The 26,978-nt window shown below is 40.5% G+C and overlaps 1 protein-coding gene across 1 annotated transcript in view; it reads right to left on the reverse strand.

Annotated features, from left to right (window-relative positions):
- Nucleotides 1-821: 821 nt before the first annotated feature.
- Nucleotides 822-26,978, reverse strand: part of LOC108102424 (chitin deacetylase 1) — a 42,049-nt gene continuing 15,892 nt past the window's right edge. Inside the window, exons 5-8 of the mRNA XM_017207402.2 lie at nt 21,733-21,875; nt 6,911-7,130; nt 4,210-4,595; nt 822-1,388 (exon numbers count right to left, since the gene is read on the reverse strand). Coding sequence (XP_017062891.1) covers nt 1,106-1,388; nt 4,210-4,595; nt 6,911-7,130; nt 21,733-21,875 — 1,032 coding nt within the window. The 3' untranslated portion in view covers nt 822-1,105. The remainder of the gene's footprint in view (nt 1,389-4,209; nt 4,596-6,910; nt 7,131-21,732; nt 21,876-26,978) is intronic.

Consider the following 26,978-nt stretch of genomic DNA (forward strand, 5'->3'; position numbering starts at 1 on the left):
CTTTGGGCGCTCATTGTCGGTGCTGTTTGGGGTTGTTCACTGCACTTGGAAACTTTTTCGAGGCTAATACCCATTTCTGGAAGAAAAGCTTTCTGGCTGTTCTTTTGGAGCATACATGTTAACTTGATATCTAGGGCTTCAGATTGCTTATTGGCGGAATTTAAAATAAATAATTATGGGCTAACCCAGTTCTACCAAAAAGTGTTCGAATTCAAAATTTCTGGATTTCCAAGTATTTTTTTTAAGTGTATAATTGTGCCTTTGTCGTGCGGCCCTTGTGTTTTTGCTATTGCCGGTGTCGTGTCTAATTTCTGTTTTAAATACATAGTTGATATTGCTGGCAAAAGTTGCTGCTGCTCTAGAGCCGCTGAATAATGTACATATAAATAAATGCAATTTGCAAGTTGAATTGTGTGTGGTCGCTGTATTTTCGGCGCACTCGGTCACACTTTTGGGAGCCAAGTGCGACCCCAGATGGCGCCAGTTGGACCGTCGATTCTGATAAGATTTATGTCCTGCAATACCGATTGTCAGTTAGCATTTATGATCCACCTGAACAGCACTTTGGGGGATTGTCGTAGTCGGGAATAGGGCGCCGTTCCCAGTCACCCTTCTCGCTTGTGCAAACTTTACGCTAGCCATATTTTTGTCCAGGAAAATACTTTTGCGTAAGTGAAGGACAAACATTTTAATTGAAATGGTTGAAAAATAAATTGAATGCGGATTACGTCTGCAGTTTTTTGGGATTCGATTGTAATCTACTGCATTGACGCCCAGTTGCCTCAAAAATCTCATCTAAGTCTTATTTTTAAACTGGAAAATTATGAAAAGACTTTTTATTACTATTATTTATACCACAACTTATTAAAACACAAATATTTAATCACCAAAGAGCTTCAAAAAATAGTCAATTAATTTCGACAAAAAATTACATTTTTCTACAAACATTTTCTCTCGAACTGAGAAAAATTTGACATAATTTCGCTTAATATCTATTGGAGAAGTGGCAAACTGCGAAGGAGAGGCAGAAAAACAGGATAAACGAGGAAGGGGCAAATACCTGCTTATGAAAAAGGCAAAAAAAAGGAAGGAGATAGTCTTGGAATTAATCATAGTTATCCTGAGCGATTCCCGTACCGCCGGCATCGCCCAGCCAGGGATAGACATTGGGGCATTCTCGGCAGGTCTCCATATAGCGCGTATCTGTGAGATTTTGTTCAGGGATCTTGAAAGGCAGAGCGCACGTCTGCCAGATGTTGCAGGGCTTCGGGGCCACCGCTACGCTCTTGTCGCACTTCCACGCCTCGATTTGATTAACGTCGCGAAGCTCCTTAGGTTCGGTCATGTACTGCAGCATCTGGGTCAAGGTCAGGATGTAGACGTCGGGTCTGTGAAATCGTAAGATAAATATTTCGTATAGAGTATATGTATATTTGTGGTTTAAATCCATCTTCTTTAAATACTCTTCAACTTTGGCTTGAAGATGTGAAAAAATGTTATGATTTGAAAAACCATATACCATATTAATGTTACGCTGCAGAATTTATTTATTTAAATTATATATTTGCAAATAAGGAATCTGTTATGTACAATCGGACTGTCATGTTCATATGTTTATTAAAAACCCTCTACACCTGGTGGCCAAAACAAAAGGGTAATGATGATGGGCCGCAGTGTGTGTCCAAGGGCGGAAGTGAGGGACTATGGAAGTTGATGCAAAAGAAAACTTTACGGCATTCTTTTGCGCTGCTTGGCAAAGTAGTACGCATATTCAGGCATCTCATGCAAACAGTATATTCCGCCCTTCGTGCTTGGTTCGACGTTTCCCATTATCCATTTCCCGCTTTGCCGCTTTCCCACTTTTCCATTTCCCGTGAAGCGAAAGCTTCAGATCCCTCCTCAGAATCAGTTTGAGCCTGGTCCGAACGGCAACGCAATGTTGAAAGTCATTCACACTAATTAAAAACTTCGCACAATTGTGCGAGAAATAGTTTCGCAGCAGCTGCTCTTTCAGTTTTCCCCTCGTTTCCTCTGTTTACCCTCCGTCCAGGTCAGATCTTTATAGTTTTTAACTTCTCTCCATTTTATTTTGCCGTAAACTAATGCATGAGGTGTGAACAGGTGAGCGAAAAAGATGGGCGGATGGGCCGAGATATGTGCCAGCATTTTGTCGAAAATGAAGTTTAAGTTTCTTGAGCTTCGAAAGTGGCAACACTAAAAAGTTTGAGTTTTCTTACCGCGCTTAAATTCATTTGCCAACGGCTTTTATTAAAGGGTTAACATTCATTGCGATCGTAATACCGTACATTTTATGTTTATTATGTGCACGGTTGACAAAATATTACTTTCGTTCTCTGAGGTTAAACAATATTGGGACAAACGCGGGATATTTCGTATCTTTGCGGGTCTATTTCAATATTTGCTCGTAAGTAAAGGAAACTGTAAAAAAAGTTTAAACAAAATGTGAAACACATTGGCGATTTATTTCAAAACTAATGGTTACTTTAAGTTCACATTCCTGTTAAATTGGTTTTCCATTTCAGGGTCTAACCGGAGAACCGTCAAGTGACGCTACTAATAAAAAGTTCCAAAAAATTTTAATTAACTTAACTACACCCAACTTGTCTTAACCCGCTAATCCAATCTTGTAAGCCGACCCAGCCCCACCGGTTTTTCACAAATTTTTTTAAAGCTTAGAAGTAGTTATCCGTAGATAGCGAGCATGTAACCTGCACCAGGCAAGCAAAGATAGCAGATAACATGGCCAACACACACACACACTCACAGACATAACACACACATGCGCACCCCTTGACCGATGTCGATGACAAATTGAGATTCTATCAGGATAACTTCATTAAGCAAGTTCTGTGCCACTTTCGCTTACCAGCCGTCTCTTTCGGCTCGTACGGCTGGCTCCACCCGTCCCTGTCTTATTTAGCTGACTTGTGTTGTTTTTGCACGTTTTAGCATTGCCTTTCAGTTGGCAACGACCTCTAATGCCGCTGTCCTGTTTTGGTTTTTTGTTTTCTTCTCTATAGCCCTTGTCCTTTCTCTTTCTACACACATATATCCCGCTCCTTTTTTGGCCTGGGCCTGAACTGATATTTTTCAAAATAAAACTTTAACAAAATTAAACTTTTCTCATTAAAACGTGATATTTTTCTTTCCCTATCCTTATCCGAGCAACTGCTCGTATTCCTGCTGATGATTTTTTTAAACGCTGACCGCAGCGTCGCCATTGTGAGCTGACCGAAAGGGCGTCAGAAAGGGAGAAAGTGGGAAAAAGCACGGTCAGATATTCCGTGGAGAGTTGTGCATATGGTTGAGGCACTGCCAGCAGGATTGGCACCATACACGGGGAAAAATTGTCCCAGAAGAAAACTATTAAAACTATTCGTAGCGAAGGTACCTTGACGTATTCAACAATGACTTATATCCAACAATATTTGTATGCTGCCCAAAACTATGCAATTTTCTATGTTCATATTAAATATGTGGGGATTTCAAGTCTCTCAACATTACATTATATTAATCCAAATATATTTCTGTCGAGCAACAGCTAGTCCCTGTTTTCGCCTTCTGTGGACAGGGATGTTGCTTTTGGAGGGACTTGGAGGTCTTCGACTACTACTCAAGCTGTCGTCGGATGGGCAACATGTGCCGCCGCTTCTACTAGCAATTTTTATAGCAATTGCCAATTTTGCTGTTGCTGCTGCTGCTCCTTCCTGCCTTGGTTTCCCCGGAACAATTTCTCCCGCTTTTCTTTATTCCCTCTCTTTGGCTACCAGCTCATCTCTCTTGGCTTTTTTTAATTGAATATTAAACTTGCTAGCGGCAATCGGAAGTGCACTGCAGGAAACGCCAGCTGACCAAGTGTGTGTGAGTGCGAGAATAGAAAGAGACAGCACGAGGGAGAGAGAAACAGAGGGAGATAGCTTTAAAGTTGGCTTTCAATTATAAAAACACCAACAACCAAAATATACTATGTATAACGACAAAAACAGAAGAAGATGAAAAAATAAATAGGTGAAAAATTGGGAGCACTGGATGCATATAACAGAGTTGGTTTAAATGCTGCCCTACCCGATATATCGGTTTGTAAAGGATTATCTATGTATGGTCGAATTCATAAAGTTGATCAAATTTAAAAGCTTTAATGTTATTCTAAGCGACTATGGACTAGATAACCATTTATTAGATACTCACAGTTCGAGGGCCCAGTCGAGGAACTTGTGCAGGCCGTTCTCCAGCGGCTTGGTCTGGAACCAGTTGGTGTGGAAGGGCATCATGTAGGGCGCCTTGTTCTGCTCGTAATAACGGGAGAAATCCTCCTGCAGCCACTGCAGCACCTCCTCTTCGTCGAGGTTGTGCAGCACGCACTGATCGAGGTAGGGGCAATGGCCGCCCTCGTATCCCTCTACGTAGTGGGTGTTGAGGGGTACCTCCCAAACGCCGGGGAAGGTGCGCGACGGGCAGGTGCCGCTTTTGCACTCGTGCGATATCTTGTAGTCGAGAGTATACGGCCACACTGGCACGGCTACTGGGGGGACAGTGATCGAGCTGTCGTAGATGTAGCCAAAGTCCTCCAGCACCTAGTGGTGATATTGCATCGAAATATGGATTGAAATACTTTGTAATACACGAATATAATACGAACAAGAGCAAACGCTATACCCGTTACTGTTTTACACAATTTTAAAATATTAATTTTGTTAGTGGAAATTCACAAGGGTCACCTATTGTCAGAGGAGGCATGTTGAGTAATTGATAGTGACGTCACTGCCCATATGAGGGCTTATAACTTAAATTTCTTCATAAATAGCAAAATAATGTTCCGATTTAAAAAATCTATGGTTAATCGATAGATTTTAACAGAAATAAGCTATACAAGGTCAAACGAAGGCATTCATAATAATATTATAGACGCCACAGTTTTCCGCGGCTTGTGGGAGCTAGAGTGGGCGTGGCCGGATGCAACTTCGTGGCAAGTTGCCGAGGCATCTCTTAAATACGTATTTTTAAGCAAAACTTTGTAGCTCTTATAGTTTTCGATTTTTGGTTTTTTGGGTTTTGTCGGCGTTAGAGTGAGCGTGGCTTGATCGGAAAAAACAATTCGCATTGGGAGCATCATAAAAACCTACATCCTTAATCCGTTACCGAGATATCATCTTTTCTAGATGCGAAAACCGTCTTTTAAGCTTGATGGGCGCATGGGTGGGTGTGGCTGAATAATACTACCACTATAAGATGCGCTGGCATCTAAAGATTGTACATACTGAGTTTCAACTTTATAGCTCTAATAGTTCCTGAGATTTCAGTGACTTTAGTTTTTCGCGTTTTGTGCGTTAGTGCGTGGAGTAGGCGTGGCAGGATGCTGTTATAAGGTTGCGCTGCGTAGGGACCTCAAGAATCTTCATGGTTAATCTCAACTGTGTATTTCTTATAGTTCCTGAGATCTCAGCGTTCATACGGACAGACGGACATGGCTCATTCGTCTTCGCTATTCATCCTGATCAAGAATATATATATACTTTAAAGGGTCGGAAACGCTTCCTTCTACCTCTTACATACTTTTCAACGAATCTAGTATACCCTTTTACTCTACGAGTAACGGGTGTAATAATTGAAGTTGTAATACCCCTTTCAAAAAAATCTTGAAAAGCAGCAAAAATATTTAAAAAGGAGTGAGCTCGCCTTCCGGTACTGATCATGAATATATTCATAGGCATTACGAAGATCTTTCAAATTCTAAATACTCTCTCGGAGAGTATGCAAAGTTGAAGGTGATGCAGAAAATATTTTTATGTCTTTAAGTAAATGATAAATAAAACAGGCCATAAAGTAATGCGAATCTAACAGTTTTTGCGAGCGAGAAATTAATGTATTAGCAAAGCAACAGATGGGAAACTTATCTGCGTTATTCCATCGACCCACACAGAATCGGTGGGCGTCATGTCGCATACACTCTTTCAGTTGGGTCTATTATCTGCATAAAGAGATTTGCCATAGATATGATTTTAAATGTGTGAATGTGCCAACGAATCAGATCGAGATTTTGGGGGAGGAAGGAGGTGGATGGATGGCTGGGAGGATAGATGGATGGATGGATGGATTGATGTCGCATAATGGGGCACTTGAACCGTTATGTACGTAGATGTGTTGTGACATTGATGTTATGTCATGTCATGTCAAGCTGAAACTTTCGGCCGAGTAACAGGGTACGCGTGTTTGTAGGGTTGAGGTTACGGTTAGGCAGTCATTGCCTCGCTGGATTTTCCACCAAACTCAATTTCCATTTAATGCCAATAGCACGCCAATTTAAATAAGGGAACTACCATACTCAAGCTGCTGCGTTTAAAACATGGATCATGGTTATTCATATATAGGTATTATTTATTTATTTATATACATTGAAAAACTATTTCAAACAAAACTGAAATAATTTTCATTAAGTAAACTGATGAACGTGTTCATTCAAATTTCTATACAAAATTCTATAGCGTAGATTAATGAAAAGGCTTAAGAATTACAGCTATTGCGAAAACTATTAAAATGTCAAGCAATACATTATTTCAGATATTCATTCCAATAGTGTTAAGTTCAACATTCACTGAGCTTGAGCAACCTTTAAAAAGAGATGCAATCTCATTCGCTTGGGAACAAATTGAGTACGTTTACCCATTCCATTTGGCTGCGTTGACAGAAGCTGAAGCTGCAGGTTTAAATTAATCATTTTTCGGTTTTCGATTCTGTTTTCGGATTTCTGGAGCTCCAGAGTGAACCCTCTGGCTCTGATGTCAAGGAGTCGCACTCGAAATTGCAAGACAATTGATGTTCTCATTGTTTGCATTTCTTTTGTCCACAGCAGCCCACCTGACACCCACATGCAATAACAATTTCAACTCACCTTGTATTGGGTGTTGCGGCCAGGCTTGAGGAACGGCGCTCGCATGCCGACCACTTCGTTGACGGACACATTGGCGAAGCGTCGCAGGATTTCACGCATGCCAATCATCTCGCCCACCCACTCCTCGTACCCCTTGTCCTGTAGTCCTTGCTGCTGCGAGATGCTTTCCGTTCCGATTTCGTGTCCATAGTATCCGAGGTGCTGGATCTGCTGGTAGTTGCTGCAATAGCGGATGCAGGGAATCGGGGATCAGTACGGAAATGAATTGGTCATAATTGGATACGGATGTTTTCTAAAAAGGATTAATTTCTAACAAAGAACCGGAAACCCTGGGAATCTAAAATTTAATATGTAATTCATTTAACAATTTAAATTAAACATCGAAAAGAGAGCGGGCTAAAGAAGGTTTGACCATAAAGCTATTTCAATTACAAAACAAATGGAAATACTAAAAGGAACGCTATAGTTGAGTGCCGCGACTGTCAGATATTCCTTTCTCTGTTAATCAATCGTAATATCAATCCCAACTTTATATCTCATATAGCCGACGGCTATTGGTCTTGGTCTATTTTAGTTTATAAAACAGAACAAAATAAAGTACAGCACTTGTTCTGAAAAAATGGGGAAAGTTTAGTTTTAACATTATCAACTTAGGAATAAACAGTTGGAGTGGTCCTTTCTTCTTATAGCTAGAAAATTATTTTCACACGTGATGGCTTAACACAAAGAAGAGCACACTAACGTACAATGGGGAAAGTAGAATTAGAAACTTACTGACGAACATGAACACAGAATTTCTCACACTTATAGTTCTTGCCAATTAAAGGAATTTCCAAACAGCCAAGCTAAAATGCAATGGGAAACGGAACAAACTTTTTGGAAAGGGGTTAGGCGATGGTGTTTAGGAAACAGAAGCAACTCATGAGGTGCCGGGAAGAGTCATCGAACTAGAAATGCTCTACCAACACTGGGAGAGCAAAGATTTGTGAAACTCAAGAGATGGCATTAATTATTATAATAAAGATCTTAATAATGGTTTTAATTGGAGGTATTAGGCGTTACAGTGTACTGCAATGTAAACTATGTACTACCGAGAAAAACTTTTTAAACTAATACAAATACGTGTGACTTTCTGGACAAAGATGTAAAATAAACAAAATACGAGTACACCAGTGTGTGTGCATTTTTTCTGAAAGGATGCCGTGGGGGGCTCAAAGGGGGTCGAATGGCGTAGCTTTAGTATACTGCTAACGAATAAAGGCTGCTTGCAAAGCACAAATAGTTACCAAAAGCGGAGAGCGACGGACAGAAATAATATAAATGAAAATGGAAATAAAATTATGAATGTATTCAGCTGTTTTTTCGTTGTCTTTTCATGTTCTGTTAGCTCCTCTTTTTTCCTCTGTTAACTTGCTTCATGAAACAGCAGCAACAGCAGCAACAGCAACAACAAGCAACAGCAGTAAGAATGTTGCATGAATGTACATATTTATTAAACATTTCACTCACAGTGCCTCCTCCCCTCGCTTTGTGTGTTTGTTTGCAAATATTTTGCAATGAAATTACGCCCTAAAGTCAAACTTTTGGCACAAAAAGCCCGAACCAGCCCGTCCTGCCCATTGAGAAACGAAAGCGAGAAGTGAATATCATAATGAATGCGATGAGTGTTGTTGTTGTTACTGGCGCACTTATAAAAATATTAGAAATTAGACCAAACTTGTCGATATGGTTTTCTAACATAACTGATTAACCCGAAGTAATGATTAATATAATGAAATAATCAAATACTAATTGAACGAGGCACCACTACGTATTTGATCTGTGTACCTGTTTTTTCGTGTGTAGCTCTACTGACGCACTTGATGCACCGTAGGCGTTGCAGCCACGCCCTTTGTATAGGGGCGGCCTGCATCTACACCTCCGTTATTCCAACCTCCCGCCGCCTTTCGTACCCTTAGCCCATGCTGCACTTCCAAACAATAGAGCATGGGCACAAAACTATCTGACATCGTCAAAAAGTTCATGCAAAAATGTGGAAATGTGAAAAGTTGTTGAAAAGCCTGGGCCTCAGGATGTGCATCTCTGTGTGCGTGGATGCATCGTTTGGCGCGTATGTATGGGGTAGATTTATTGCATGACGTTTCAATTGTTAGACAAACAGCTGGACGAGGAACTAGAAGAACAGGGATGGGTTAGGGGGTGGCGATACTTAAAGCCAAGGCCAAATGAGAAAAACTGAAAACACGTGTGGAAGCCCGAGCACAGTGAGGGAAACGGATCCCGAAGAAAGTCAACAATTCAAACGAACATTGCCAGCAATGTGAGACATACAGGGTTCTTGGTGGGCAAAGCGTCCTGCCACATCCACTCTAACGCCCACAAATCACGAAAAACTAAAATTGCTTAAATCTCAGGAACTATTAGAGCTAGAAAATTGAAATTCAGTATGAATCATCTTGGGATGCCAGCGCATCTAATAGGGGACCATTATCCGGCCACACCCACTCTTACGCCCACCAAGTTCAAAACGCGGTTTTCGCATTTCCTAGAAAAGCTGATATCTCGGTAAGTATAAGTGATAGAAAGTTTTGATTAAGCATGTAGGATTTTATAATGCTCTCGATGCGAATTGTTTTTCCGATCAAGCCACGCCCACTCTAACGCCCACAAAACCCGAAAAACCAAAAATGCGAAAATCTCTGCGAAATCCCCGGAAAACTGTGGCATCTATAGTATTATTACGAATGCCTTCGTTTGACCTTATATAACTTATTTCTGTCAATCTCTATCGATTTACCAAAGAACTTTCAAATCGGAACAATTTTTCGCTATTTATGAAGAAATTATATATGGTTATAATATGGTTATAAGGCCTCATATGGGCAGTGACGTTACTATCAGTTACTCAACATGTTTTCTCCGACAATAGGTTCTGCTTTGGGAATTTCCACTAGCACAATGAATATTTTAAAAATGTGGAAAATTTTTCCCAGTACCACCAATTCACGCTTTTGAGCTAAGCTTGATTAATTTAGTTTGATTTTTCCTTAGAATACTTCACACTAGTAAATAACTTGGACGTTTCTGCACTTCTGTGGATAAAAGCAGCGAAAATCAGTAGATATAAGACAAAACTACTAATTGTTGGATTCGCTAAAAGACACCCAGTAACCCAGCTAAAAATGCACTCGTTGAAGGCATCTCATGATAACCTTGGTACTTCCAAATTATCTACCACCCCTCTTGAAACGGCCCAAATTACTTCAGATGACGGCATATGAAAAGTGGCTACAGCCCGGAAACCGAAGGTCGAAAGGGATGCAGAGGTGACAAATGTCAGCAGCAATTAACGGAGCCACCGAGGCAAAGCAAAAATAGTCAAATGACGCTACAAAGAAAAACTGACAAACGAGGCTGAGTGGGGGGTGGTCTTTAGAGTGGACCAAGTCGGTGGTGGAAGTGCGTCAAACTCAGTCACATTTGATGAATTTCCCTTTGGCCTTGTCGCGAGTGGCCGAAGACAAAGTGCAGTCATTGTTTATGCCATCAACCGACGCGGCAAGCTCCTCGAGTTGCACCCCAAAACCACCCACTCGGCAGTTGCCAGCGTCCCCTTGAAAAATGCCGTCGCCCTTTAAATTTTCTAGCAACGAAAATCGCAATTTTCCTTGTGCCAGCCTTCTGCTCGCACTTTGCGCTTGCTAACAAGTTTAATTTGCATTTGAAAAGGTAGAAACACATGTAATCTGAACGATTAGAAATTGTAAGATTACACTTACACATTCTTATATGGGAGTGCGGCGGCAAAGTCTCAGCAAAAGCTAAAAAATGTGTTTTTTCAATTAGTACAGTGAGGGATTTGGCTGGCCAATTCCAATAAAAATAAACAAGTAGTAGTGGGAAACCTTGATAAGTAGTGTTAAATTAGTCTTAATCGAAAGAACACAAGGAAAGAAGACAGGGATTAGCAGAGGCAGTAGCATAAAATCATATTTTGGAAAAAAGCAAAACAGCGTTGGTGAAATTCCACTTCGTTGGTGAAAATCACTTCGTTTAATAAAAATCAAGATCTGACATGATGAAACGCTATAGTCGAGTGCCGCGACTATAAGATATTCATGTTGATGGTGATAATTCATAAGGCGCCACCTATTGTCAAAGAAAGCATGTTAAGTAACTGATAGTGACGTCACACACCAAGTGAGGCCTTATAACCTAAATTTTTTCATAAGTAGCGAAATAATGTTCCGATTTAAAAAATCTTTAAAAATTCGATAGATGTTAACAGAAATAAGTTATACAAGGTCAAACGAAGGCATTCCTAATAATATTATAGACGCCACAGTTTTCCGCGGTTTGTTGGCGTTAGAGTGGGCGTGGCCGGATGAAAACTCCTGACAAGTTGCAGTGGCATCTCTAAAATACGTGTTCTTAGGTCCAACTTTCTAGCTTTCTAGCTTTCTAGTTCCCAAGATTTTCGCATTTTTGGTTTTTCGGGTTTTGTGGGCGTTCGAGTTGGCGTGTCTTGATTCGAAAAAAACTATTCGCATTGGGAGCATCGTTAAAACCTACATGCCTAATCCGAACTTTCTATCCCTTATAGTTACCAAGATATCAGATTTTTTAGAAGTTGTGGCTTGGTAATGGTACCATCATAAGATGCGCTGTCATCTCAAGATAATACATACTAAATCTCAATCTCTTTAGCTCTGATAGCTCTTGAGTTTTTGAAGATTTTAATTTGTGGGCGTTACAGTGGGCGTGGCAGGATGATGTGATAAAATTGTGCTGCGTAGGCACCTCAAAAATCTGCCTGCTCAATCTCAACTATTTATCTCTTACAGTTCCTGTGATCTTATTGTTCATACCGACGGATGTACAGGCTATTCGCTATTGTTACTGATCAAGAATATATATACTTTAAAGGGTCGGGAACGCATCATTCTACCTGTTACAAACTTTTCAATGAATCTAGTATACCCTTATTCAAGTGGGCGTGGTCAGATGCTGAAAAAATAATTCGTATTGGGTGAATCATTAGAAGCTACATGCTTAATCCCAACTTTCTATCACTTACAGTTATCGATATGTCAGCGTTTCTGCAAAAAGTTAGCTTTGTGGGTGTAGAAGTGGGCGTGGCCGGATAGCAGTTTCGCCTTAAGATGCGCTGGCATCTGAAGAGAACACATACTAAATTCCAACTTTCTAGCTCTAAAAGTTTCTAAGATTTCAGCAAGGTTTCGTGATTTGAGGAGGCAGGATGCTTGCGCTGCGTTGGGACCTCAAGAATCTGCTTGCTTAATCTGAACTCCGTATCTGTTAAAGTTCCGGAGATCTCAGCGTTCATACGGACAGACTGACGGACGGACGAAGGGACGGACAGACGAACATGGCTTAATCGACTTCGACTTTGACTTGATACTGAGTAAGAATATATATACTTTGTAGGAACGGAAATTCTTCCTTCTATCTGTTACATGCTCTTTAACGAATGTAATATACCCTTTAATTCTCTACGAGTAACGGGTATAAACATTATATTACTACAATACGAAAAATTCTAATGTTAACTATCAGTTATCACCAAAGAGCGTATCAAAACTATTTAACCCACCCCTTTTAGGGGTACTCGTCAGCACAGACGCACACGTTTTTCTCTTCAATATATACTCGTCTCAGAGCCGAGCAATTCCTTGTAATGTGCTTTTAAAAGCCAAATCTACAGGTTCTCTTGGGCATGGCTTTTTAGTCCATGGCAATTTTTTTATAGCCATGAGATTTCTGTTGTTTTTCCTACGCCCATCACCAAAAACTAACTTCATTTGCATGGCGAACATATTGTACATGTGTGGGGGAGTATCTGTGTATGGTATCTGGGTGCAGTATATAGGAGTGTGTGTGTCACTACCATGGCTAACGAGCTAGTCTGACTTTGGTAAAGGCATAAAAACAATAAGGTCCCCCTTTTGCCATGATTTCAATAAAGCCCTTCGACAGCGCTCTACACACTCATAAAGAAAATTGCCAAAGAAAAAACAGAGCAAAAGTAGTCGGAAACCAAAAAAGAGAACCAAGAAAAAGAAAGCAGAATGCAAAATGCAGAAAGGGAAAATCGGGAGACTGGGGGCGATTCTGTTCACATGGAAAAATTATGGTTGCCTTGCTGACTTCCCTTTCGCTTGTGCTTCTTCATGATCATCGTTATTATCAACACCAGTTAAGCAATAACAGTTGGGAAAGCAGGGGGGAATGCCAAGGAAAATGGGTTTGGTTAGCGAACTAATAAAAACAGACAGCCAAATACAGAGGGCGAATGCAAAATAACACCTCACCACATAAACATACACAAAATCCCTTAAAGATAATACAGGGATCTCCGGAAGGAGGAGAGTCTGAAATACTTATTTTAAAAATACATATAAATTATTTATTTAGAACAAACTCAACGGAATGAATTAAATGTTATTGGAATTTAACCACCTTAAAGGGGCAAAGAAATTCTTAAATATGAGTGTGCATATCTGGGTCGGTGTCATTAAACTGAGGCAACTTAGCCAAGTTCTACTGTACGATGGTGGAGGAGGGAAAATCAGCAGAGCGAAGCTAGGTCTAGTGCACATGGAGTGCACTTTGCATATACACAAAGATGCTGATGTGCATGTGTGCCATCATCAACAGAAAGTACGGCACGAAAAAGAGAATTAACCGATAAAAAAGCTAAGCTATACCCAGTCCAGTTTTATATTTGGTTTTATAGGGCTTTCGTTTAAGCCACTCCGGTTTAAAGAAGCGGCTCGCTCTAGTTTCTATAAATTAATATGTAAGAACAATGCCTGAGCCATCTTCAAGAACCAACTTTCCTTGGTCAATCACTAACCCAATTGTATTTGCTTAACAGGCAACCCTCTAATTGGTTTCTGCTAATGCTTTGGGCCCGAACACAGCAACACATTTCTCAGTTACGTATTCTTCGAGTCCATCTGCCTGCCCATCCCTATCAGCACATCCTGACGCTCCTGCAGACCTGAAGATCTGGTCCGAAAGTTAATGTACCCTAACAGCTTTGAGTTGGCACAGGGATACGGCCAGACGCACACAAGTGTACAGCCTCATGGGTGGACAGCCACAGACACACTCACACGGCAGGCACCTGCAAGAGCTGTTAAAGTGTCATTGGGTTGTTGTCATAGTCATTGTCAACGTTGTCGTTATCTTTATATCACATCAACGACATAGTCATCATCATCATCATAGTCGTCCGTTAGAATCTCTTCGCCTACAGTGTGCGTCGGTGTTCGAGCACTCTGCTGGTTTGCTCATCTGGCTATTTCCTTCTGATATTTCGAGTTCTTCAGCCATTTTCGAACGTCTTATAACTTTGTGCTCAGGCAAGGAACCGGTCCACTCTCTGTGTGAGAAATATGTTACTTTTTTGTAAGTTAAATGCTTTAAACATAAAATATCAAAGGTGATGCCTATTTCATAATGACATTATTTACAAAAATATCAAAATTTTTCGAATTAGGAAAGGCAACCGTAAAAGAGATCATTTCAGAATAATTAAAATAATTTAAGAAAGTTATTACTTTATCATCTCAAAATATATTATAATATTTTATAATAATATACTATAATTATCAAAGGGTTAAGAAAAAGCATTTAAAAGAATAAATCTAGGTTAAGGTTTAAGCCTTTCCTCCTCTCTCAAAAAATAAATATTGAAATGTCTAAACCAAAATGACATCGACTTTGTGTCGGACTGTTCAGATTCCTTTTCGAAGGTCCTTAGCTACCCTTTGTGGCATTAACCGGGCAACACTGCGTCCAAGAGTCGAAGCCCTGGACCAGGACCCGGACTCCTTCCTGGATCCGTTTCATGGCCCGTATCCTTTGCCGGAGTTGGTTCAAGTCTCATCATCATTGCCGACAACAGCAATAGCAATGCTGGCAACAAACAACAATGCCGGCAATAACAAGAACAACATCGAGCCGGCCTTCATCAACAATTTGCAGTAAGAAAAACAGGAAAAGCGACCAAAAGCGACCACACCCACACACACACACATGCACATGTCACACACAGACACACCGATGCAGAAACCATTAGCCAGCGAACAGCATCTACATATTAACGTTACGGATATTTTCCTACCAAATTGCAAACACGGAGAGAACGTTCGTTGCACAGCTCAGTGATCTAAACCAATTGCCAGGACCAAAGAACCGGGGTTCGAAGAGGGCGGCGGAAAGTAAAAGGTGGAAGAAAGACAGGATGGGAGCATGGATGACCACTTCACTGAGCTTGCCGGAAATCCCTGGGATGCATCGATTCTCAGGAGCGGACTATGCAAATATATTTGCTTGCTGGCAGTGGCAATAGGATTGATTGAAGCCCCCAAGTTGACTTTAGTTCTTATTCAATAAAAGTACCTTAAACAGGAGCGATCGCTAATGAACTTATTACCATAGCACTTTTGGCTATAAGTGGCTATACGTATATAAAGCTTTTAGTTTATTATTTACCGTTTATTGACTAACATCCTCGCAATACCAATTTAAAGCGTGAACAATTACAGTTTCCTCCGATTTTAACCTTGCTTTGACTTAACAGTGTCGCGGACAGTTAAAGCAAATTAAAGTGAAATACGCATACATGAAAGTAACTTACGTCCCCCCAACCCTGCTCTCCAATGAGTTTGCTCTGCCTTTTTGATGGCAACTTAAAACTTGCAAACCTCGACAGACAGCTGCTCAAAAGTTGTTCAGGTCATTTAAAAAGTTTAAAGCTAAAGATGTCGGCTTCGCTGTCGTTTCTTATGTTGTTCTTTTTATTATTGTTGTTCGACTTCCAGGTATTGCTGTTAATGTCCTTGTTGTTCTTGTTGCTGGCATCAAGGGCAGGGCCACATTAACATTAGTATCAACATCATGCGAAACCACGGCGCTTCGCCTGCCGCTAGGCATAGAACAGCTGGACAAAGTCAAGGTAAAAGTTACGACACAAAAAACGACATCGAGTTTGTCACAGTGGGTTTGAACAGGGAAAAATAGATTTAAATTTCATAAATGAAGTCCTTAACGAAAGAAACACTTATATCTGATATTCCGATATTTAAATCTATAATAAACATAATGTACACATGACTTATAATTTAGTATAATGTGTACTACCTATTGGGCCAATATCTCTTAAAACGAAAGAAATCACTAATAAATGCATCTAAAAATAGGCAGAGAATATATTGAGTCCATTTTATTGTCGATGATTGCCGAATAAGTTATTTTTGCCTAACTTTGAATCAAGCTCACTTTGTCACAATATTGTCACCGTGGGCGGTGGCGGTCGCAATAGGGCGTGGCAGTTGGGTTAGCCGTTGAGCCGTTGGATGAATAGGCGCCGCTCAAAGTTATTAATATAAAGTCGCTGAAACGGGAGCAGAATGAAAATGAAAAGCGAACTTTTGCTACTAATGTGTGCCTGGTAAGTCAGGACATCAAAGTTTCACGGCCGGCGCAAGGTTGTTAAGCAAATTCTGGTTCGTTCCTTCAACGATTGCCAAGGTGTTGATTACGCGTGTCAAAGTTCACCTTCGGTAATTGCTTACGGCTCTCGACAGCATGTCCTTTCCGTGTGCGTGTGTGGTTGGAGAGGTCAAACGATAAGAAACAATGGATGAAATGCAATATCAAAGAGCACATCGACTGAGACTCATGCAAGGCAATTATTTGCCCTTGTGCAAATATACCCCAGCACTGGGAAAAAAAGCCAGAGATCGAAAACTGACATATATTCCACAATGCCTTCAGGCATTTATTTATGAGTGGGCATAACATAAGTATATTTCGAGCTCTGGCAGGAAAGAAATCTAAATGACAATTATAATTAGGGTCATACCTTCGTAATTGGGTTATTGTTAAGTTAATACGAGTATATTGTGATTATACATTATGTGTATTTGTATGTCTACATTTGATGTATGATCAAATTATAATTGTAATTAAAAATGTTAATAAAAGGGAAACTTAACTTCTTGAAACTGCAAAAAACATTTTCCGAAGTGCATTAAGCAAATTCGAGTAGGTAGCTTGAATCTGGCACAACATCTTGGTCAAGTTGGGTTTGCGGCTGGGACTTGTGTTTTATTGATTCCATTATAAATGCCACTTAATCGATGTGTGGCAGCAGGCAATCGGGATTAGGCATATGACAGCATTAAATATGCAGCAAGGAAACGCCGTTGATTGACTGCCATCCTCACAGCAGTTAATGGATTTTATTCGAATGCCAATGAGTCGGACGGTTGATGGAACGCTTAGTCAAAGGCTCAAGCGCCAATCTTAAGCAGAAAAAACCCAAAAGTCCATATTTTACTTCAGTTTTTAATTGGTTTTTAATTGCTCTCAGTTTTCTTATTTGGAAATTAGCAAAATCTATGTAGCTGTGCTGGTTTAAAGACCTTCCTTACGTAGTTTATTTAGCCTTGTTAGTTATATTTGAAATATTCTGGAATTTATATTATATATAAGGCGTCCTGCAATCAATGAATCGCCTTTAAATCCGAGTCCCTTGTCCTAGTTCCAATATCACTCCTGGGCAACTGAGTAGCAACTTAGCCCCAACTAATGGCCCCGCCCTTCGTGTGGGAAAACTTGACTGCCTTTTCCCGCTCTGTCTGTAATTACATAGTTAAACCAGCTGCTGCTGGAAGTTGGCTGGGCGGCAGCCAGGTGGCCACGCCCACTGGGCCGGCAATAAAACTTTATTCCTCAGCTATGACTGAATATTACGCGGACTCGATTTCAATCTTCTGGTTTCTGCGGGGAGAGTCTCGCTCATGTTTATTCAGAGGTTTTTTGAGCTCATTCCACTCAAAAAGAAACACTACCACCTATCCGTTTTTCGCATGTTAGCTTACTCGTACATCTTATTTTGAGACTGATCTTTTAGCAGTGTTTTTCTTTTCTGCTAATTCTGAAAGGAAAATGCTTGAGTTTTTCTTTGTTGCAGCTGCTTTTTGGGCATTACTAACTCTAAATGACACTTCTACAATTTTAGTTAGTGTTTAAATGTCCAACAATTTCTGCCAGTGTACGGGAAACTGTTGGATTATTGTTAACAAGGAAAATTAAAACGTAAATGTTTGAAAATTGGATTTCGGCCCAAAGTAGCTTTTGTTTAGTTGGCCTTAGTCTGGCCTTTGCCACTTCTTCTCCTCCCCACCTCGTTTCCATTTATTCCCCTCTTCCAACCTGTTTCTTTGTGCTTTCTAAACGTGTGTGTGTGTGTGTGTGTTCAGTGAGGTGTTGCCTAGTTTTCGGCTTGTTAGTTAGTTAAAAGTTTTTGCGTGCAATTAAAATGCTGCGCAAAAAGTTTCCTTCAACATTGTTCTTAATTTTTTCTTGGTTTTTGCAGTTTGCCAAAGCCAAATACAAATGAACAACTATTGTGTCAGCCTTCGTTTGAGTGTGTGTGTGTGCGTCTGTGTGTTACCCTGCAGTCGGAAAAGTGTGCGAAGTCCTGTGGCAATTGTCTGATTGTTTTCTTAGCCGCAGCAGAAGGAGCAGCATTCAATGGCAAGAAAGTTCGTTATCAGTGACATTTCGGCGTATAAATAACAAACAGTTAGCAGTAGCAGTGAGCAGTGAGCACTCACCAAAATCTCCCGAAACTCCCCTACAAAACGCTAACCAGCTTGCAAGCCATTCCCAGTTAGCACTTTCTGCACTAAGAGAAAACACGTGAAAGACTTTAGGAGACTTTAATAATCACTTTTAGCTTTAATAAAAACATAGTTCTAAACTCGAATATATAATTCGTGATATGCGAGTATTTGTTATTATTGATCCTTTTTAATGACAACCTTAGTCAATTTCTGGTGTTTTTCGCTCTGTATTCCTAGGTCTCAGTTAGCAGTTAACAGTTCCCAGTTGCCGTGGCGGACGTGCTGGCAATGTCAATTTAAATGAATATTCTAAGCAGCTGGGCCACAAGCTCTCGAAAGACCGGAGATTTGGAGAAACGAATCCCGAGTCCTGAGCTCTGTGTTTGCTCTCCGTCGATGGCGATGTCGAGCAATTAGGAAGTGAATTACAATGCCCCAGGACTAAATGCTCCGAGTGCTGTGGCAGGCAATTTGAGTAAATAGAAAGTATGCAAATGAAATATTGAGATTTCCTGAAGCTCAGAAATAAATATTGTTCACTTATTGAGCACTTTGAGGGGGCTCGTTGGGTCTGGAATTTTCTCTTCATTTATAGATCAATTACTTAATACACAAATCTATATATTCTCTAATTTGTTTGATAGTTTCACTGCTGATAATAACTTAAGTTATTCGAAGGCATTTCCATTTGTCAACAAATATTTCGCCTATGTTTTTAGTTTAACCAAACTAGAGTGGACCTGGAGATGGCTCTTTAAAGTGGAGTTCGCAGTTCGGGATGAATCGTTGCACAGTTTAAATCGAAGAACAATTCGCTCTTGGCGCTTTAATTGGCAGCCATAAGATTCGACATGCGTGTGTCACTTCTCCGTCGCTGCACTCTATACGAAATTAAATCAATTGCTGACCGCAAAACCGCATGAAAACAAATCTACGGAAAAATATGATTCATGTGCGTGAGTCTGGCGTAAGGCAAACGGCGAATGGCACTCGGTACTATGCAAAAGGAAGCGCACAGACCGATGACAGAGAGTATGTATTTTTCTCCGTGGAGCCTCCTGCCGAAAAAGTCGACGCTGCTGTGCTGGGAAACTGACAAAACTAATTGCCTCGGCAGCCGTAAACAAAAAAGGAATATTCGCTGCATACTTTGCGGCAGTCAGCAAGGCTGATTGAAAATAAAAAACTTAACAAAATAAGCTAAAAGCTGAAGAGTTGCCGAGTTTCCGAGCGCATTAAATCATTTCCGCACTGCAAAGCAGGCAGATTCATTTGGCTTGTTCTTCTGTGGAAAGTCGCAAGTTGCAGGCAGTTGCAATTTACCACTATTTATGGGCTGCTCCCGGGGGAAAGCGATGAAAAGTGTGTCTCCGTTCCTCCATTTCCCTCGCTGCTAGAAAAATGATTCGACCGAAAAAAGGAAAATACCCTGCTTATATACTATGGCAGTATGTGTGTATATGCCCGTACACACACACACAGTCAGTCGTCCGATTAGCGCATTCATGTGTGTGCATGTGTAACATATTCAGGCAATTACTGCCATTCAGCGCATTTCAATTCAACTTCAAAACTGCCTTCAGGACCTTCCCCAGTCCCTCCCGGTGTTGTGGAAAAAAGCTTTTAAACTTCACTCAAGATTTTTGCCGTTCACGCTCGGCTCCCAAATTTTTTGACTGTCGCTGCTCACTTAGTTTTCTGTGTTCCGTTTTTACCAGAAGCCTTATTTCAGCACCATGGCAGGGAAAACATCATTTTTTGCAATCAAAGGCAATATCATTTACGGTCCTTGGTTTGGGTTTCCGGTTAATTTCAAAAAATATTATCACTTACTTATCTATAATATATTCTTAATGAGAGAAGGGTTATCAATTATCCTGAGATGAAGCACTAAAGATCTATAAATATAGAGGAAAATCCAAAGGTCATCAACTGAATATCCCTTTACCGTAATGAAAACAACAAAACGAATATCTGACATTTCAAATTTCGTGTCCTTGATTTCATATTATACCCTGTAGTAGCTAATTTTTATAATTTAAAGTGAACAGAAAAACTATCTTAGATTGTGAATTTAAAAATTGAATCGAACAACATTGATTCATACTCATCAGATCTATGGAACATATGTGTTGCAATTTCCCGTTGATTTCTCCACCGTTCTCATAATTTTTGGGATTGCATGCTGACTGCTTTTGGTTCTTCCAGAATACTTTTGTATATATCCTGCTGCTTTTGCTGCTGTCTTTATCTGCGACTGCCACCTTATACATATATGTGTGTGTCTGCCAGCATAAAAGCGCTCAAAATAATAGTTTTTAGTTCTTTTCTAAAGTTATTTTTCTTTAATTAAGTTACATTTTTATTTCATTATTGACGTTAATCAAGAATGATGGTTGGTAAATGTAAAAGGGATACTTTCTGAAATCCTACAAAAAATATGACAAAATCATAAATGTTTTTATATTGAAGTAAAGAATTAAAAGAACTTGAAAATTTATTTTCAATTTTCGTGCCTAGTATTTTGACCTCAAGTGTATTTACACTTGTACTTACGCAACTGATGCTTTTCCTCCATCATTTTCTCTCACTTCTTTTTGTTGTTGGGCTCTTACTTTGTTGCCTCTGTTGAGTGTGTGTGAGTGTCTGCCGTTTTTATAAGTCTGTCAAAATGTAGTTCATATATTTTGGCGAAAATTCATTTTGCAGTTGACATAACTTTGTCAGCCCCAATTTATCAACAACAATTAGTAGAGCAGAGCGGACCCCACTGACTTGACTGACAACTATGTGTGTGTCTGAGTGTGTGAGACGGGGTAAGAGGAGGGGTGGTATGTGACAAGAATTTTGAACAAAAACTTTTCCTGCCAAACAGAGACTCTTACTTGACTCACTTGACTTTCTGGCCCCGAGAACTTTGAAAACAGTTCGAGAAGACGCATTCGCTCTGTGCCCGCATACCCGGCGTATGCGTAATATTGTAATGCCAAAATAATGTGCACTTGGAAAATTGCTGTCACCCCAGTGAGAGGAGAAACAGTAAAAGCAACAACAACAGTAACAGCAACTAGAACAGCAGCAGTACACATCAATTGTCAAGTGTCAGCTCAACCAGCTGGCTTATTAAACTGCAATTTGCCACCTGAGCTGACAACTCACCTGTACTCGTGCGACATGAAGAAGGTGCCCCGAATCAGACAACCGTTGGGATTCTTGCGCTTGCCGTCGAAGATCTTCTGGTAATGCTGGTAGTTGTTCAGGTTCACGGCGCCATCGAACGTCAGCATGATGATTTGGGGGATCTGAAGAAGTGACGGGGATAAATTATAAATTATTCTAATATCGGGGTTGCAAGAATAAATCTTTTTTGGTTATTTTTAATATATGTTAATTAGTAGATGTACTTACATTGACCTATCTATCAAAGTTCACCTTTTTATTCGTTGTATTGTTGTCTACAATATTCGTTATTATTCGTTGTTCGTGAATCTTTGTTTTCCACATTAAGAACAACTCGATGCCAATATTTTACACCCACAGGTGATTGAATCTTCGATCCAACAGAACATCCCTTAATTATTCGGTTCAAAACCGCTGCTGTCTCAAAATAATTAAGAGCACTTGCAGCCACATAAGTGTGGGTGCGAGGGGGCAGGTGCAGGGGGGGAGGGTTAACATCTACGAGGGGGTGGGGGTTGTGCCCAATTAGAGGATTGCCGACCTCAAAATCAGCCGGGCATACGATGGCATTGGAAGCCGCAGAAGCAGCTCTAATTGAAGGTTTTGCATTTTGCGTTTGTTTTTCCTGTCTGCGTTGCGCCTGGTTGCGCATTTCCCAACCGCCTCCAACTAACCAGGCACCCAATCGCCCAACCACCCGCAGCCTCCCAAGCCACCAACTAAGCCCCGCTTTCGGCTTTGGCACAACTTGCAGCTAAAGCATTAAACATAATTAGTGGGCTACCGGTCGAGGAAGAGCAACTAGCTAGTGGCAATAGCGACTGCCAACCGGCAACCGATTCTCGAAACCAAAATTATTTCAAATAATGCAAGACTATCAATAACACATAGAAGCAACTTTTGCACAGCGAATTCCATTACAAAATTGCAACCCAAAAATATGGACAGAAATGGGTATCCAGCAAAGCCAAAGCCAAAACCAAAACCAAGCCCGATCCCACTCCTAAACCCGAACCAAAAGCCCTTGAAGCTTGCAACACTTTTAGTGCAATTCCATAATCAAAGACCGCCAAGAGCAGTCGGAAAAGAATGAGTGAGAAGAAAGTTATAATAATGCTAAAGAAATGACGCCCCACAAAAACAGGGAAAATCAGCGCGAAAATCACATAAAAACTTGTGGATACTCTAGAGCTGTATTTTGTCTTAACTTGCCCTTTACTTAGAGTTATTGTCATTTAAACTAGATATGGACATAAAAAATTGCTGTGCTGCACCTTTAAACTGCATACTTTTATTTATTTTTCATTCTTAAGTGGATATGAAATACTACTCCTTTTGGAGCTTCCTTAAGGGTTAAAATTAAGAGCCAAAAATAAAATTGCAGCTTTCCCAAGCACCTTCGTTTTAGGTATATTTAAACGTAAGCTCAAATACTGCTGTCCAACAAATTTTCAATCTCGAGGGCCAGGGAAAAGTACGGGAAATAAAATGGTAGCGGCAGCAAAATCGGAAATGCATTTCGCATTTGGTCCGAGATCTGGCCATAAAGGCGGTTGGCACGGCTGGAGGAACGCACTTAGCGCTCATTGTAGGACACATAAAAAGGATTATTGTATAAATTCAATATTAATGCGGTCGAAGGAAGCAGATGACTATGACTGTGGCTATGGCTATGACGATGGCGATGGTGATGACGATGATGATACCTGCACCTAACCGAACTGAGCTGGCAAAATTATGCAGCATCGCGAAACACTCGGTGGTCAGTTTAAGTGCGGCTTAGATGACAAGTCGGTATTGAATTGAAATTGAAATACGCGCTTCGATTTGACAGCTTTCCATTTTCCTTCCCACTTTCCTTATATCTTTTCAGCCCGTCTTCTTGCCTTACGCTTGGTCTCCGACTTTATCGAAAGGCATATTTCAAAGTGTTCAGAGTGTTTCCGCAAAATGAGTGCAAATCAACTGCGAAACTTCTTCCTTTCTGGCTAAATTATGAAGAAAAAATATTATTGCAAATATAATGAATGCGAGGGACGAAAGCAGAGCGTGAAAAAGAGCTAAAGCAAATCATAAATTTCCAGCTCGGACCAAGTTTTCCCTAAGAGGTGAGGGGGAAGTGTGCAGGCCATTGTGGGCCGATTGCACTTTATGCGATTGCCATTGCCATATTTCTGAATCGCCGATTACCTATCGTTTCCAAAGCCAATTGCATTTCAAGTTCTCAAACAGACGGATGCCATGCATTTGCCCATCTGAATTGTGGCCGACAAATTGGGGTGTCTCTTCGCCAGATGAATGCTTCTGTGTGAAATGTTCTATTCCGAGCCATGGATTATAATTTTATTATCAGAAACGGTAGATGCGATGCAGGTTAAAGTTGTTGGTAGTTAGAAGTTAGTGGTGCTTCTATTTAGGCTTAGGGTAACATTATAAATTAAAGTGAAGCACAAATTACTTTATATTGCGACCATATTGCACCAAAAGAGTTTGTATTTTGAGGGATCTTTAAGTTTGCAAAACTAGAAATATGTGGCCGGGACAAATAGCAGACGAAAGTGCACTTCAGAGTGCGTTGATAATTTTTGCCTAATGCGACTAAAGTTTGCACTTTAGTCTTTCAACAAATATGGCAGCTGGAGAGTTGGAGGCCGGGAGACTAGAAGACCAGGAGACGAGCTGCTACCTCGGTGGTGGGAAAACGCAAGGGAATAGCGAGGAGTGGGCTGGCGGTGAAATCGGGGCCAAAAGTTTGCTCCGACGTCAAGGACTGCCAACTGTTTGGGAGCAATCGGGGGTCTGGCAAATTTGCATAGCTCAGTTGCTCAATCGCAGCGACAATTGAACGGCTCATTGATTGCACCACCCATTTGCCATTATCCATTCGCCCTCAGTACTACTCACCACTCACTACTCGCCACTTATCCAGCCATCGAAGCATCCACAAACTTTTTGTTGACACTGTGCAATCTTTTTATTTCATTTTCCCAAATCAAATTCGACTCGCATTCAAATTGAGCAAAGCGGTTTATTTAACGCCTTGCTTTGGCTCCATTATTGACTTTTGCGGCGGCTGCACGTTGGTTTATGGCAAAATTAAATTTTGGCCGTTATTTTCGTAACAAACTTAAAACTTCAATACAATATCTGAAATTATTTAAACTAATTTAGATATACGAGAGACATTTCTGGTATGTGCCAAAGTAAAAAAGGCTAAATGTTTTACTGCCTCGTTTTAGTTAAGAGTATATAAATATTTATATGGTAGGGCCTTCTTAGAACATTAAGATTAAGTAAAGACGTCTCCAGTTTGGATTTCCTAACAGGCAGTCACTGTCGCTGCCTTCGACGATAGCGCTTGTCCTTGAGGAGGGAAAATGAAAAGGTGAGAAGAGAAGCAATAATTAAACGATGAACGAATACGACGGAGAAGCTGAAGCTGAGAAGCTGCGGCCAACGCAGCGTACGCGTAATATGCCAACCCGAATCAAAGGAACTTTTCGGCGAGCAGAAATTAACCGCTTGTTTGCGGTTAATTGAGATGATATTAATTATAATTATGCCCGCGCACTCGCAAACGACAATACACATGTACACACATTTAAAGATTCAGTTAGCAAATGGAATTATTTTGGGGGTGGCACTACCGCGAACACACGTAAGCGCTAATAACACTTAAATAAGCACCGTCAAACACACTAACACTCACACACTTGCCCACCCACACACAGATACACCGGTACACACACTAACTTACGGCCATACACAAAGGCACCCACAATCAGGACAAACCGGATGGCAAGGACAAACATACATTGCAATTTCGAAATTAAGTGGCTCACTTGTCTTGTTTGTTTTTGAATGCGTGTATTTGTCTGTCTGCGTGCGTGTGTGTTGATGCATCCGCGAGATTGTCTGTGTGCGGATTTGTTTGTTTGTCTGCGATTTGCGTTTTCGTTTGTGTGAGCGCCCCGTTTTGCTTTTAACTTGTGTATATAAGTTTGTTTTTTTCCGCCAAGTTATATTCTTTTTGCTTGCATGTACTATAAATTATGAAAAATATATATTACGGATATTTCTATACCTTTTGAGTTCTACCAACACGCACTAACATTCTGATAGTGTTAATATTTTTTCGGAAATTTTTCATTCAGAAACTACATTAAAGTAGTTGAGATTAAGCACGAAGATTCTTGAGGTCCCTGGACACCGCAAGTTTATTTCATCATCCTGCCACGCCCACTCTAACGCCCACAAATCACGAAAAACTAAAATCGCTTAAATCTCAGAAACTATAAGAGCTAGAAAGTTGACATTCAGTATGTATAGTCTTGGGATGAAACCGCATCTTATTTGGTGGTACCATTATTCGGCCAAACAAACCCATACGCCCACCAAGCGCAAAAGACGGTTTTCGCATTTTCTAGAAAACCTGATATCTCGGTAAGTATAAGTGATTGAGAGTTCGGATTAGGCATGTAGGTTTTTATGACGCCCCGAATGCGAATTACTACGATCAAGCCACGCCCACTCTAACGCCCACAAAAGCCGAAAAATCAAGAATGCAAGCATCTCGGGAACTATAAAAGCTAGAAAGTTGTGCTTAAGAATACGCACCTAAAATATACCACTGCAACTTACCCTTAGTTTTCATCCTGCCACGCCCACTCTAACGCCCACAAACCGCGAAACACTGTGGCGTCTATACTATTCTTATGAATGCCTTCGTTTGACCTTGTATAACTTAATTTTGTTAATATCTATAGATTTACCAAAGAACTTTCAAATCGGAACATTATTTCGCTAGTTATGAAGAAATTTAGGTTATAAGGCGTTACATGGGCAGTGACGTCACTATCAGTTACTCAACATGCTTTCTCCGACAATAGGTGGCGTTTGGGGAATTTCCTCTATCAAAATGAATATTTTAAAATTGTGTAAAACAGTAACGGGTGTCTTTTAGTCGCGGCACTCGATTATAGCGTTTCCTCTTGTTATTATTATGCAAGCGAAACCACAACTAATGTGCATTGCAAACTGCAAACTGAAAACTGCAAAGTCAATGGCCAAAAGGGGGTCATATGTGCATTAACTGATTATTTTTACTTCTGAAATAGAGGCAACAACGCAGCAAAGGCAATATTAAACAAATAATTTAGGCTCACGAGAGCTAGCTAGCACATATTCAAATCAACTCATTTGAAAAGGAAACAAAGTGAAAGAGT

The sequence above is a fragment of the Drosophila eugracilis genome, unplaced genomic scaffold (genome assembly GCF_018153835.1).
Source record: "Drosophila eugracilis isolate 14026-0451.02 unplaced genomic scaffold, ASM1815383v1 contig_1963, whole genome shotgun sequence".
Taxonomy (NCBI): domain Eukaryota; kingdom Metazoa; phylum Arthropoda; class Insecta; order Diptera; family Drosophilidae; genus Drosophila; species Drosophila eugracilis.